Source organism: Botrytis porri (assembly GCF_014898465.1).
Source record: "Botrytis porri strain MUCL 3234 chromosome Unknown BPOR_001, whole genome shotgun sequence".
In the NCBI taxonomy this organism is placed as follows: Eukaryota; Fungi; Ascomycota; class Leotiomycetes; order Helotiales; family Sclerotiniaceae; genus Botrytis; species Botrytis porri.
In genome coordinates, this window is record NW_024066075.1 from 4,098,763 (window position 1) to 4,112,682 (window position 13,920).

Sequence of the window (13,920 nt, forward strand, 5' to 3'; positions counted from 1 at the left end):
AAGTTAAACTTTTAAAGAAAGAATATTAATTAGATATATATGAAGTAGTATTAATATTAATATATTATTACAATAAGGATACCTTACTAATACTTTTTTTAATAAAATAATAATATTTAAAATCAGATTTATTATTGATAATACTTTTAGTGGTATTGAAGCTTAATTTAATAATATAAGTCTTATATTCCCTATACTTTTTATTTCTTTATAATAAAGAGGTAGATTATTTTCTCTTTTGTTTATACTTTGAATTGGATTTTAAAAAATACTTGGTATAATAAAGCTAAAAGCATTTTAAAACTAAATAACGAGGTTTGTTGTAGAATTTATAAGTAATAATAAATATGTTAATTTTTGAGTTTATATTAATCTTATACTGATAATAAAATGGGATATATTTCTTTTCTTTTGTAAGATATATTAAATCTTTAAAGTTTTGTATTTCTATCTTTTTGATTTATAGATATTTGATTTTATTATTAATATTTAAAATATAATTAATAATGTGGATTATATTAATAATAACTTTATATTTATTAGGAAAAGATAAGATTAGATTTTGAAAAAGTAATTTATTTATATATAAAGTGTTAATTAAATATTTGTAAATAAAAGCTTTTATTAAAAATCTTTAAGCTTATTCTAAATACTTATAATAATTATATTAAAAATATTATTAAATTGAAAAAAAAAAGGTTTTAATCTTGAGGAGGTATTTATCTATTATAATATTATTGATTCTAAAGTATTTAATAGTTAAATAATTTTAAAGTTTCTTTACTATATTATATTCTTTTATTAAAGCTTTATTATTATTAGATAATAAATAATAAATATAAAATAATATATTAGTATTATTTTTAAGAAAGATAACCTTTTATTGATATTGAGTTGAATCTTTATAATAATATTACTATTGTTACTGAAGACTTGAAGTTCTTCGAAATCCTAAATTAAATTGTTAGCTATTGTAATCCATATATATTTATGTAATATCTTTTTATATATATAAAATCAATCTTTTTCTTAAAGTTGAATTCTTATTTGATGAGTTTAGTGTTTGTGATTCTCTTGAATAAGAAAAAGGATATATTTGGAATAATTTCTAAATCTAATATCTTTGTTCATTTTAAGATTCTGTAAATAGGAAACTTATATTAATAATTTGAATATAATTTAATAATAAAATGAAAAAGTGGAAAAGAAACTATTTAAATTATATTATTTTAGTTTTAAATATACTAATATTTGGAGGAAAAAATTCTCTTTAAAATAAAATAATTGAAAATAGTGAATTTTGATTTATAAGTAATAATTTTTAAAGTAATATTAAATATTATATAATTAATAATGCTTTTCAATATTAAGCTAGAATGAATAGTTCTTTTAATAATAATTCATAGTTTTTTTTACTTAAAGAAAGAATATAATGTAAATAGTTACTTTGTTATTGTTATTTAGTCATCTGTTTACTATATGTATCTTATATATTGATGTTATATTGTATAAAAGCTTTTTATTATTAACCTTTACTTTGGTAATATAAGTTATTTAAAGAGCTTTCAGTCTTAATCTTACTATAGAGCTACCGGACTTATAATTTATTCATAATAAAGAAGCAGGCTAATGAAATGTATATATTATTGACTATATAGATTAATTGTACTAAGGTAAAATCTAATTATAAAGTGGAAGTGATATATATACAGTAGCTAAGCGTACGTACCACAACTTCCAACACTTATTAATAACTTTTTTATCTATCGAAAAATTTTATTGAAGATTTATATATATATAATTTAGATTAATTTAAATTTATTCTGAAAATTTTGGATTTTTATGATTTTTCTGAATAGAGATTTGAAGCTTTAAAATATTGATTTTTTAATTTATATAAGAATTATATATAAATTTAAAATTAGTTTAAAATCTTTAATAACTTCTTAATTAAAATTATTAAAAATAGTCTAGAAATTTTCATTATAAAGTTACAAAATTCATAATATAAAAGATTTAAAAAAATTGGAAAAATCTCAATTAATAAGTATTTATAAGAGTACTTTCGAAAGTATAAGAATTTTTTATTTATTTAAATTATATCTTTATAACTGTTAATTTATTTTTATTTTCTATATATAAATTCAAGTTCGAAACCTAAAAAAAAGTAATCAGTTTCCTTTTATTAATTATAATTAAAAAAGGAATTGAAAATTTAAAATTAATTTCAACTTTGCATGTAATTCTTATATAAATTAAAAACTCGATTTTTTAAAGCTTCAGATCTCTCTATTTAGAACAATCCTTAAACTCTAATTTTTTTAGTACAGATTTAAAATGATTTAAATTATATACATAGAAATTTTTGATTAATTGTATTATATTTTGATAAAGATATCAATAAACTAAAAAGCCTTTTTTGGTGTAAAGAGTGGTCTAAACAGAGGTGGCTAGAAAGTCGAGTACCCGACTTACTACGAAGCTGAACCTCAATTCGCATCCATGACCCAACCCCTCTCACCGGAATAATTTCTATATTGACTAAAAACAACGAGAGTTTGGAGAACCAAAGCGCAAAGGCAAAACCATGATCTGATTATCAAATCTGAATCGAGACATGAGAGACATTGCGGTATGCGATCTGTGTCACTGTCTCTGTCACACGTCGTTCGTACCCCCCCTTTTCAACCGCACGTCCGAGAATTTTCTCTTAACTCCGAGAATTTCTACCCTACTCATTCACCATCAAATTCGAAGTTTGGTGTTTCAACACTCTCGCTATTGCTATAAACTCTTTTCTCTATTTTTTTTCTCCTCTCCTGTAAAAGAACTCTCTATACTCTACATCTCTTACCTATCACGACGTAGATCCTACCTTCTAGAAGAAGATGCCTATTCTCGCAGGAAAAGAGATATCTCAGAATGGACTAGGTCTCATGCGTAAGTTTCAGCTTCCACTTGAAATCCCACCCAGAAGATTACCAAGTCGAGCAACTCTCACCGATCTCCCACAGGAATGACCTGGCGCGGTGAGCAAACCCCCGACAGTGTTGCCTTTCCCGTCCTGAAGGCCGCTCTTGCAGCCGGAGTCAATGTATGGAACGGCGCAGATTTCTACGGTTCTGCCGAAAACAACTCTTTGCATCTTCTCGCGCGCTACTTTGCAGCATATCCTGAAGATGCCGAGAGAGTTGTTCTCTGTATCAAGAGTGGTTTTGCCGATAGGAAGACATTCACGGTGGATAGTTCGCCGGAGGCGGTCTATAAGTATGTCGAGAATGCGAATAAGATCTTAGGGGGGCATAAACATATTGATCTGTTTGGGATGGCTAGGCAGGATAAGGTTACGCTGATTGAGGATACCGTTAAGGCTTTGGATGAGTGTGTCAAGAAGGGGTTGATCGGCGGAATTCAATTGAGTGAAGTCTCAGCCAATTCCATTCGTCGAGCTAGTGCAGTAGCAAAGATCGATATGCTCGAGGCGGAGATTAGCTTGTGGGCTACCGATGTCTTCGAGAACGGCGTCGCAGAAGCTTGTGGAGAATTAGAAATCGTGATGTCTGCTCATACGCCAATTGGAGCAGGCATGCTGACGGGCCAGTTCAAGAGTTTGGATGATTTGCCGGAGGGTGATCCGCATCGACACTTTCCCCGTTTCCAGCCAGAAAACTTTCACAAGAATCTAGAGCTGGTGGAGGAGTTAGGAAAGTTGGCTTCGGAGAAGGGCTGTACCCCTGCACAGTTGGCTTTGTGTTGGATCAAGTCGCAGAGCAAGAAGCCAGGCTATCCTCCTATCATTCCAGTATTTGGGGCTAGAACAGAGTCTAGGGTTAAGGAGAACACGGCGGAGATTGAACTGACGGACTCGGATCTTGACAAGATTAATGAGATTCTTGTTAGCTTTCCGGTGCAAGGACATAGGTATCCAGCTGCGACTGCTGGTCTTTGCGAGTATTAGGACGGGATTTGCACTATCATTTTCGCGACACAAGACGAAGTCACTATAGGTAGCAGAATTGATGAAACTAAATTATGCATTGACAGTCCCCGTATGATTTGGCTACAAATCACTATGTGATTATCAATGAGACTGATGTTCCTAAAATAGTGTTAACAAAAATCCTGTTGGAGAACCTAAATATGAACAAGCAGGATAGGATCCTTCAAATCAGGCCCGACAAGTATTTACTATAAACGGAATCAGGAATGCGGTAGACAGCTCCTATATTTCTTCTCTCTTTTTTCCCGCTACTATCTTGGGTATCTCTACGGCTTATCGTTGCCGTTTTCCTGCTTGATCACTGCCGGAAAATCTCATAAAGAAACTGCAGCAACGAGAGAAAAGCGACTTTAAAAAGAACCCAAGAGCAAGAAATAATGTGAGAGCAAAGAGGGCCGCAGAATCCCACAAACAATTCCAAAACTAGGATGCTGCGTCGAACTACTTGTATGACCCATACTACGACCTGTAATCCGCAATCGAGATCATGTCACAGGTTATACCAGACCCCAGTTCCTATTCCTCCGTTTCTTTGTAAGAAGGAAAGAAAGAAGATGTGAAGAAGAGAGGCTGTTGAAGGGTTGGAAAGAAAGCTAGCTCGGGTCAAAGTTTACATGCTGCATGTTACCTAGCTTTCCCTTCAGCAATACACTCGATGGTCTGTCATTTATGGAAATGACACAATTACCGGTATCTCAATCACATCGTACTGTTTCACGGGCTCACGGCTTCACAATCAAGACCTTCATCACCGTGAAATATATATATATATATATATATATATCAACAAAAGCCTCCTGCATTGACTGACTAATCGACTAACTGACTGGCATGGCAAAACGAGAAATCAACGAAAATATCCACTCTTCAATCTCTCACACAATTTTCCGTATATCCTCCCCAATTCTCACGATTGTTCCCCTGGCTTATCTATCTGCTCACTGGCAGTCATCATCCCCACAAGCCGTTGGTACCCTTGGTCAATTTACCATACCCTCTCGACCTCTTATTCCCCATTTCGCTTCTCAGAAAAACCAACCCCCACATTCAGAAACAACAGCAGACAAAACTCAAAGTACGAAACGCTCACTCAACAGCCCACAAGTCAAATTCATGCATCAACAATAAGTGCATCCACGCAACAACATCAACTAACACGCAGTCAAGGTAGAAGAAATAATCAGATGCAAGCAAAGAGGAACTATTGTGTCGGAGTCTGATGCAAAAGACACGATTGGGCAGTAAGCCTTCTCAAATACCTTCACATCGAACCCAATAAGAGAAGAGAAAATGACAAGAAATACGATGAGAAATCCATCAACAACACATGTAAGAAACACCAGGATCCGCGATTGGCGAGATCATGTACCCATCCATCCCAATCCATTGCAATCCGGTTCCCTTGTTGCCCATTTGTCCATCCATTCAATTCATCCATCATTACCATGTCTGAGATCCGCGCAAAAGAAAATACCCGAGACCAAATCCAACTCCGTCACCAAAATCAATGTATTTTTTTCCCGATCCATCCTAGACCAAACCTAGATGCAAGCTTTTTCCATCCATTCATCTGACCCATGTTGATCCATGCTGTATGTGTGTCATACCGAGATGATATGAACCAGATCCCATTCGATTTTGTAATATTCCCAAGTGAAATTTCCCAATCAAATATGCTAACATGACCCTTTAGCCTTCAATCCTTTCCTATGCCTTGCGCCAATCAATTCTATAATTAGGGTGTTTTCTGCAGAAATACCAAGCAACTAAGCGATGAGCCAATCCAGTATACTCCAGCTGACAATTGAAGAAATGGGCAACCATGAGATGCGATGCGCAGACAATTATAATCGAACCAGAGCAGAGAAGGGAGGAAGATAAGACGGGACTCACGAGTGCTGTAGCCTAGTGCAGCACACGTCGTGTTATATCGCGTGCTAAATTGCGATTAGTCCTCTATGTGAAATGGCTAGCTGATATTGAGTTCCTGTGCCAATGCAATTGTTGGAAAATATCCCTTTGATTCCGGGACTCCTTCCCACCTTCCACAATGTCTACCCAAAGAATCTTGTGCACCACTGATGCTCGGTAAGGAGTAGCCACCAGTGTTATATTCTTGCTTGATTTTTCCTGGCACATATTCTGGAAGACTAGGCAATTGGTTCCGTGGCTCTGCGCCCTCCCATATTGGAGTTGGGTAGTACATATAGCAAGGAGCATCCTCAATGCTTTTGGCTTCTTCAGCAGAAAGAGTAGGTTCCATAGGAATCTGAAGAGGTCCAGTGCGATAATGGTGGGATCGACCATCGTAAGAACCGTAATTATTAGACCCGGGAAGCATGGAGGAAGTTCCAGACATGGTAACATCGCCTGGGGTGCGAGATGATCCGGATGGTGTATACGAACCACCACCAGCACCTCCAGCGCCGCCAGGTCCAGAACTTGCATTACTACCGCGTCTTTCGCTCTGGTAATGTCCGGGTGAGCGACCACGCACTACCATTGGTGCGGACATACGAACGGCAATTTTTACCCAGCGTTCTGAATGATTGTGGTTAGTGCCCAAATCTGCGAAAAGTTCTACGAGTAGGTGATAATATTGTTGAGCGGCTCTCCGTTTCCCATTATTCGCAGTCGCATTCTTGAATTGGATGCGCTCGAAAGTTGCTTCGTTTGGCGGTGAGCTTGGTGACTGACCAAAGGATCCATCGTACATTCCACGTGGTCCACCTCCAATACCGTTGTCGCCGCCATACATGTTATGTGTTGTGTGCGGTCTTGGGGCAACCGCGATCCTTGGCGGCTTATCCTGTGGTCCTTTGTCTCTTTTGGGAGTGTGCTGGACCAACTCTATTGATTTTCCATCGCGCGAATCTACCACTGCTGCTATTGACATGGCAAACTGTTGCACCTGCGGTCTCATTCCACCAGACAACAAAAGATATACATTTGCTCCCGGAACGATAGGTTGAAGTGTAAATGAGCAACTCAGCGAAAAGTAGTTTCTTCTATAGCAGGTCCAATCGTTTTCTGCCATGAAAAACCCCTTGTCAATTTTACCAAAGATTTCCGGAGTGATGATCTGTCCGTCAGCCGCCTGCAAAGTGAGGATGACTTCTGTCGGATTTAGAGGAGGGGTAAGTGGCCCTCCAAGTTGAGATCCCTCCATATTCGCCGGACTTGCGAATCCGCTGTTGGATGGTGATAATGGTACGCCTCTCACAGTTCCAGAGGTTGACGGAGATCTTGAAATTCCGTCCGTTCTTCGTAGATGTGGTGTTGCACTTGCGTATAAATCTCGTGTGCTTATTGGTGATTGTGGATGTGGTAAGGCTGGTGAGCGTGAGGGTGGTGCCATTCCAGGGGAGGAGTGACTGTGCGGATAGATCATTATTATCTGTGCACAGAAATGGTGGTGTATCGAAGTACTTAAAAGGGGGTGAGAGGTACGTACATAGAGTTCAAGCGGGGTTTAAGATCGGGCATAGAAAATAAAGACGAGCTCGGAGAAAAGTACGGGTTGCTCCCACCTGAGTACGTGGGACCGTTCAGTGTTGACTGATAGGCATGCGCGTATGGTGGGAATGGGATGTTGGACGGGATTGAGTTTGGTATCGTGGGTTCTATCGAGAACACAGGGCTATGAGAGGTACCGGAATCGGACGTGTAACTGAGCTATCATATCAGCCACGGGTCTCAACAAGTGTAAGACAAAAGAAGATAAGGTTCTGAGGAGACACGGCCTATGGAATGAAATTTCTTCATGGCGGTAATGATGCCCAGTTGGACTGCATATGTATGACAGCCAACACAGCCGTCAGTGGTACAGAATAGCGGGGACTACTCGCGTGATGCGAACCATTGCGGAAGTGCAGGCGGTTTGGCTTGATCTGAGGCTTAAGTTGTGTGACAACTGGACAAGAACCATGACGGAGTGTGAGTCGTGGCATGTTCATTGCATTACCAGCCTTAGCGCAGATCGCACAAGCGGTAGATACATGCATGATTTTAAAATTAACGATAATGAGAAAAAACCCAAGGAGTGGTGTATGTGCCTAAATGCAAGGTTGACGAGGGGGTACATCGGGAGAAAAGAAATGACCAACGAAATTTGGGGGTAGACTTACCGTACATCATCTGTCGCTGGAATTGTCATGTATCGCATCCCCATATCAGAGGGTAACGACGGAGGGTGAACAAATTCCTGTCTTGAAGAGCTGTCAGGCTCTGGTTCGGATCCGACAATACACGAAGACGAATGCCCTGAATAGGCGGTTAGGTCTTGGATATTACCAGATTGAGAGCACATGAAGTGATCGAGTGTTATTTTTTGAGGTGTAAGGACTATTGGGTAAGATGGTTAGTATCGGATGATATCAAGATTCTCGGAATATTCAAGGTAATAAGATTGAGATAGGTTATTGAAATCTTTATGGATAAAGAAAAAACATAAACGAGGCGAACCAGAAATAAGAACGAAAAGCAGGATTGTAGAGACAGTGCCAATTGGGTAGCGAGTGAATTGTGCTGTAACGACGTGATTAATGAAAGCTTTTGGGAGGAGGGGGAGGGGGAAGAGGGAGGGGGGAATCTGGCAAAATTCAGATTGAATGATATGATAGGGAGTAGGATGTATAACGTTTTTAGGATTAGGCTACTTTGTGCGCCTCTTTTTGAATCTCAATTTTCTGATTGAGAGGATGAATGGTAGAATATTGCAGAATGGAGGGTTGTGTTGATGATTTGATTTCGAACGTCGCACTCGGGAACTTCTTCCATGAAACGTTCCGTTTGACCAATTCACTGTAAGGGCCCGGCATTACACTGTATTGCTCTGTGGTTTGTGCTTTATCAGGTGTGAGATGTGAGATGTAAGAGGTGAATTTTTGAATTTTAGAATGTGAGGTGTGAAGTGTAGAGGTTGAAGTGTAATGGTGATATGATAGGCATGATATGATTGATATGGGATCTGAAGGCCGCATTGGAGGAATGGGGAATTACTACACCAACCATTTCGCGTGAGGAATATCAACGACAACTCCAAAATAAAATGAGAAAGCATCGAGAATTCTTCTCTTTGACTTTGACACTTTTTTTCTCAATCAATTTTTTTCCCATGAAGATATAAATAAAAAAACGATGGGGGAAGTTTTCTCAATACAACCAAAAGAATCAATTGTTTTTGGTGGATGGAGGATATTCCGCCAAAAAAGGGTAGTTGAAAGCTGAAGAGGAGTACAATTTGGTTGAAGAAGTGAGAGAGAGAGGAGAGGCGTCGATCACAGATAAAAAGGATGGATGGATGGATGGATGGCTGGCTTACTTACTGTCGTTCATTTGCAGCCTCGCCCCTTCCAAAGCTACCGGCTTTGCACGATAATGTTATCTCGATGACCCCTTGGATTGAAAAAGTCGACGTCAAGCCGGACAGAAGAGAATGAGAAGAAGTTCTACCAAACGATGATGGTGGGAAAATCGGATAAAGAACACTCGAAGGAAGAGGGTTTGGATTGTGGATATGATGGTTATGGTAGAATCTTCTTGTGACGATGAGTCGTCTAATGTAAGACAGAAAAGACAAATACCAGCATCAACGGGTTGTCACCGTCGTCCGTCCCGAAATTTGGGTTGGAACGAAGGAGTTGATGATGGAGGCTTTTATCTTAGCGGGAAGATGGATGATGATATAGGTAGTAATTTGATGTGAGTGGTGGGTGTGCTGTGCACGGAAAGGTGCTAAGTCAGGCCAGAGGGGAAAAGGTAGTAAGTACGGTAGGCGATAGAGGGTAAAGGCGATAACTTGATTTTGAGCCAAATGAAAGAGAAAGAGAGAGAAAAGAAAAAAGAAAAAAAGCCTCCCAAGGAGAAATACGCAATGATTCAAGGAACAAATCTTTTTTTTTTCTTCTCCCTCCTAACCTTTCTTTTTCTTACTTCTCTGCCTTCCCTTGCCCTCTCTTGGTCCTTTTCCTGATTTCTCAAAGGCTACCTTTCTTGACTGCTTGCTGCGTGCTGCGTGCTGCGTGCTGCGTGCTGCTTCTTGCTTGCTTACTCGCTGCTAGAAGCTATCGTGCGTGCTTCCGCGAAATTACACTCCAAGAATGTACAAGCTGAATTGCCGCTCCTTATTCGTCGCCCGATTTCGGTATAGGTACTGATGCAAACGCACTGTTCGAATAGGCCTGAAGAGTCCCTGTAGAATTGGAATTTGTGTCCTGGGGTTAGGATTGGCTATGGGTCGATTTTGATGGGGTCCCAAGTAGCCTCGTCGAAACAAGAATTAAAAGGTTAAAAGACCTGACAGAGGATCCAAAATTGGTGAGAGTGGCTTTCTCGCGCCGCCAATCTTCTCCCAAAAAGTTCCAAGAATATCCTAAACGGTCCCCTGAAAAGGCGTCAGATACCCACCGAGAGTAAAGCACTCGGGGAAAGTTACGCTGGAAGGGCTGTGGGAAATATCCAAGAATCGCAATTGCACAGGGTCCCTCGAATCTGCTCGATAGAGTATCGAGGGTATGATTGATGCGACGGCTGTAATGGAGCGGTGATATGCACGAAATTGCTAGGAATATCCTCGCAGTACCGTCCGTACTTCTCAACGTTCGGTAGGGAGATGTTGATTTTCTTGCTTAAATCTTACCCGTACCCGGCGTATTGTTTCGAATCCTTACGCACAGGGGGACGTTTGAAGCGGCGTGTAGTGATGGAATGAATTCAAGAAAATCAAAAGGTGGTGTGAAGAAGAATCAACAAATCTAACAGTCTCACAATCGAGAGGGGCTGCTCTTAATCGAATTCGTTTTTTTCTTTTCTTTTCTTCTCTATTGATTGGCTCTTCCAACGTGTCTTAAGAAATATCTTTTTGTCCAGTCGTTGCTCGTTGCTGTACTGAAATACACCGCACTGCACCCTATCGCCGGTTTGTTTGCTGGATTGCTTGCTGTCTTCGGCAAGGCTCTTTTATTTTTATTATTATTTTTTGGCCCGTTTTAGAGGTTCGACTTGGACGCGGAAGCGCAACGGTAGATTAGCTCCGAGCTTTGATTGTTATTGTCGCAATCTAAGTTTTCGGGGGTGGCAGTTGGCGTCTCGTGGGAACTGGAACTAGCTTCCGACGATGATAGTGATGATTTAGTGCGTCCTTGATAGGCTGGCTGTATGGGTATGAAAATGGACTGGAGATCCCTTAAAATCTTAGGCCTGCTGATCCTTTTATTTCGGGGGCCAACCAAGTATGATGATGGAAAAAGAAAAAAAGAGTAATAGCGGTCGTTGAGGAGGCCGTGCGTGTAGTCGAGAGCTACCCGTGTGTGTGTGTGTAGGCAAGAGTATGCTGATTATGAAAATGTTCCAGATTGTTGATGCTTGATTGAGAGAAGTACAGTACGGTGGGTTGTAGTGGATGTACCGTAAAGTATGCAGGCGAGGATCAGTCTGGGATAGTGGGTGGGTATGTATGTGTGCGCGTGTATGGTGGTTTCCAATGTCTCAACGAAGTATGGTATGGTATCGGTATGTATACTTTGATCGAATGAATGTCAATGAGCAAATGGAGAAAGTTATGATTTGAGATGAAAATATTTCACTCTTCCTTCTGGATATCCTCTTATTTTGTTGCAATGTTTGCTTCGGGGATTAATCCGATCGAGTTCAATTGCAACAATGAGATTGCGGAAAATTGCAGAAATTTCTGGAGAACTAAGGTACGAAAACTGTTGGCTATAATGCAGTTAGCCTACGAAGCACTTTTCAGACAGGCTTCCGATCGAATGAACAAGGATAACAAGCTCGACACCAATGTAAGAAGGACGATTTCGGGATGGTGAATTCAATTTGGTGGGTGAAGAATAGATATCATGTTCCTCCACCAAAAGGGTATATAAACGTGCCTAGGATCTTGAATGCACGGCTGATCCAATGCGCCGGTTAATGGTCGATGGAATGATTATGAGAAAACTAAAATGAGAACAAGAATGAGGAAAGATTCCTGTACTGACGGGATGAGCGGACTTTCAATTCGCTGAACTTTTGGATACTTGTATGAAGAGTGCCGGTGTGCTGAATTCAGTCCTGCAAGCTTGATTGGCAAGTGATGGGCCCTTGAACTTGCCGCCCGAACAAATTTGAGATGCGGAGAATGGATGAATGAATAAATGACTGAATGAGTGATGATCTGTATCCTTGATGTTGACTTGAAACGTTCTCTGGTAACGTAATTCGATATTGATGCGAGATGATGTTGAAGGAGCAGGATCTTGCAGATTAATGATATGGATATGTATGATTTTTTATGATAGCTATATTGCAGGCTGCAGTTTACTTTCAAGGAGGAGAGATGTTGAGATATATGATACCCGAATATTGATACTAACGCCGTCGAGTTTGGTTGAAAAGTCTCAAAATGTTTGCTGATCATTAGCACGTGGAGGGGCCAATACGTCTATCTCTCCTAGTACATATCAGTTCTTCCTATTCCGAGCGGCTTGACGTGATTTTTGGCTATAACGAGTTCCAATCTCCTGGAACTGGATTTAACGTTACCAAAAGCCGGAGGTACCGAAAGATACTCGCACAAAGTTTGAATCAATAAAGCTTCCGGGTCAACAGAACGTTGCGCAAGATCAAGGGCCAACTGATAGTGATTTTTTTGATTTTTTGGGGGAATCAACCAAGACTTTGATAGGAAGAACTCGAGTGTATTAGCTTCCTTTAAGCTTTCACTGACAAGCAGCACAAGATGTAGGATCTAGCTCAAGATCATTGACGATAGTTCAGGGCGAAGTGTATGAACCTAGAATAGAGCCAATGAAAAAAAAAAAAATGAAAAACATTCACCAAAGTTCGTGGTCAGGCAACCAGCCGCAACGAGCTCTCTTTGCGTGGACAAACTAACACTTGAACTGGGGGTCCTTCGATGCAGGAACACAATATCTAGGTGCTGGAAGTCTATCTAGATTTGGTGGAGCACGTCTGTGGATGATCTACCAAATCTGAGTTATCATATCCATCAGGCACCGCCGGCTTAAGGTGCCCGAAGCGTCTTGGAGAGCCTCACACCATTTCCTTTTTCTGCAAATCATCAGTGGCGGGCGGGGAAAGACTTGGTCAGACAATCTCCAGCCAAAAGTTAAATGAACATCATCAACAAGCAAGGTATTGACCGAGTTAGCTAAGATGGCTGAGGTCTGATGTGCATGCTGAAGCGAGAATCATGATTGGACAATAGGAGATATCAATTTGGCAGAGCCTTTTACGAGCTATTATGATCCTCGAGATGCGCCATCAGAAGGATCGGAATGTCTCTATTGGCCATCATATTGAAGAAAGGAGCATCACATAACCAATTGAAGTCCTTGAGTTCCTTTTTGTTTTCTTTTTCTTTTCTTTTTTTTCTTTTTTTTCTTTTCTTTCTTTTTTTCTTTTTTTTTTCTTTTGGTTCTTGCAAGCTTTTCCGAGAAAAGTGGAAGTTTTGGGGGGGGGGGGATATTCAACCTGTTGTGACACTACCACATTAGCCAATTCAGCGTCGAAGTTATTTTCCAGGCTGCAGGTTAGCATTTTGGACCCTTTGAATAGAAAACCCAGCAAAAGACTTACTGTAGAGACCTGGGTTGTCAGAGTAAAAGTTGAACGTTTCTGTAAAGTCAATGTCTAGGTTTAAGTTTGTCGTTGCCTGCTACCAAAATTAGAAAGAAAAACTTGCGCGAATTTTTTGGACCACGGTAATTTTCAATCAATTAGCGTATGAGGAGAGGTGCACTAGTTTCCGAGACCTAAGTGACTGTTTTTGCGGATTTACCCCAAGGTTAGAGCTGCAAGGTGCAAGGTGCAAGGTGCAAGGTGCGAGGTGCGAGGTGCGAGGTGCGAGGTGCAAGGTGCAAGGTTCCAAAGTAAAAGTACAGCAAGCAATAGGAAGCAAC

At 39.8% G+C, this 13,920-nt stretch overlaps 2 protein-coding genes across 2 annotated transcripts; one reads left to right on the forward strand and one right to left on the reverse strand.

Moving 5' to 3' along the window:
• Positions 1-2,888: 2,888 nt before the first annotated feature.
• On the forward strand, positions 2,889-3,958 carry EAF01_001078 (uncharacterized protein; the record flags this gene model as incomplete). Its single annotated transcript, XM_038909328.1, has 2 exons — positions 2,889-2,940; positions 3,015-3,958. 2 exons carry the CDS (start codon positions 2,889-2,891, stop codon positions 3,956-3,958), a joined length of 996 nt encoding a protein of 331 aa, XP_038776234.1.
• An 804-nt stretch (positions 3,959-4,762) lies between these two features.
• Positions 4,763-10,165, reverse strand: EAF01_001079 (uncharacterized protein). Its single transcript, XM_038909329.1, has 4 exons — positions 9,328-10,165; positions 8,128-8,344; positions 7,455-7,670; positions 4,763-7,374 (listed from the first exon to the last, which is right to left on the reverse strand). The coding sequence occupies exons 1-4, from the start codon at positions 9,335-9,337 to the stop codon at positions 5,970-5,972; spliced, it is 1,848 nt and encodes a 615-aa protein (XP_038776235.1). The 5' UTR covers positions 9,338-10,165; the 3' UTR covers positions 4,763-5,969.
• Between the last annotated feature and the right edge of the window lie 3,755 nt (positions 10,166-13,920).

Excerpts from the sequence above, each read along its gene's own strand:
- EAF01_001079 (XM_038909329.1), bottom strand. Across the intron at positions 7,671-8,127 it reads CCAGCGACAGATGATGTACG|TTACACGTCCGATTCCGGTA; the intron begins GTAAGTCTACCC and ends ATGATAGCTCAG. Across the intron at positions 7,375-7,454 it reads AAACCCCGCTTGAACTCTAT|TCACTCCTCCCCTGGAATGG; the intron begins GTACGTACCTCT and ends CTATCCGCACAG.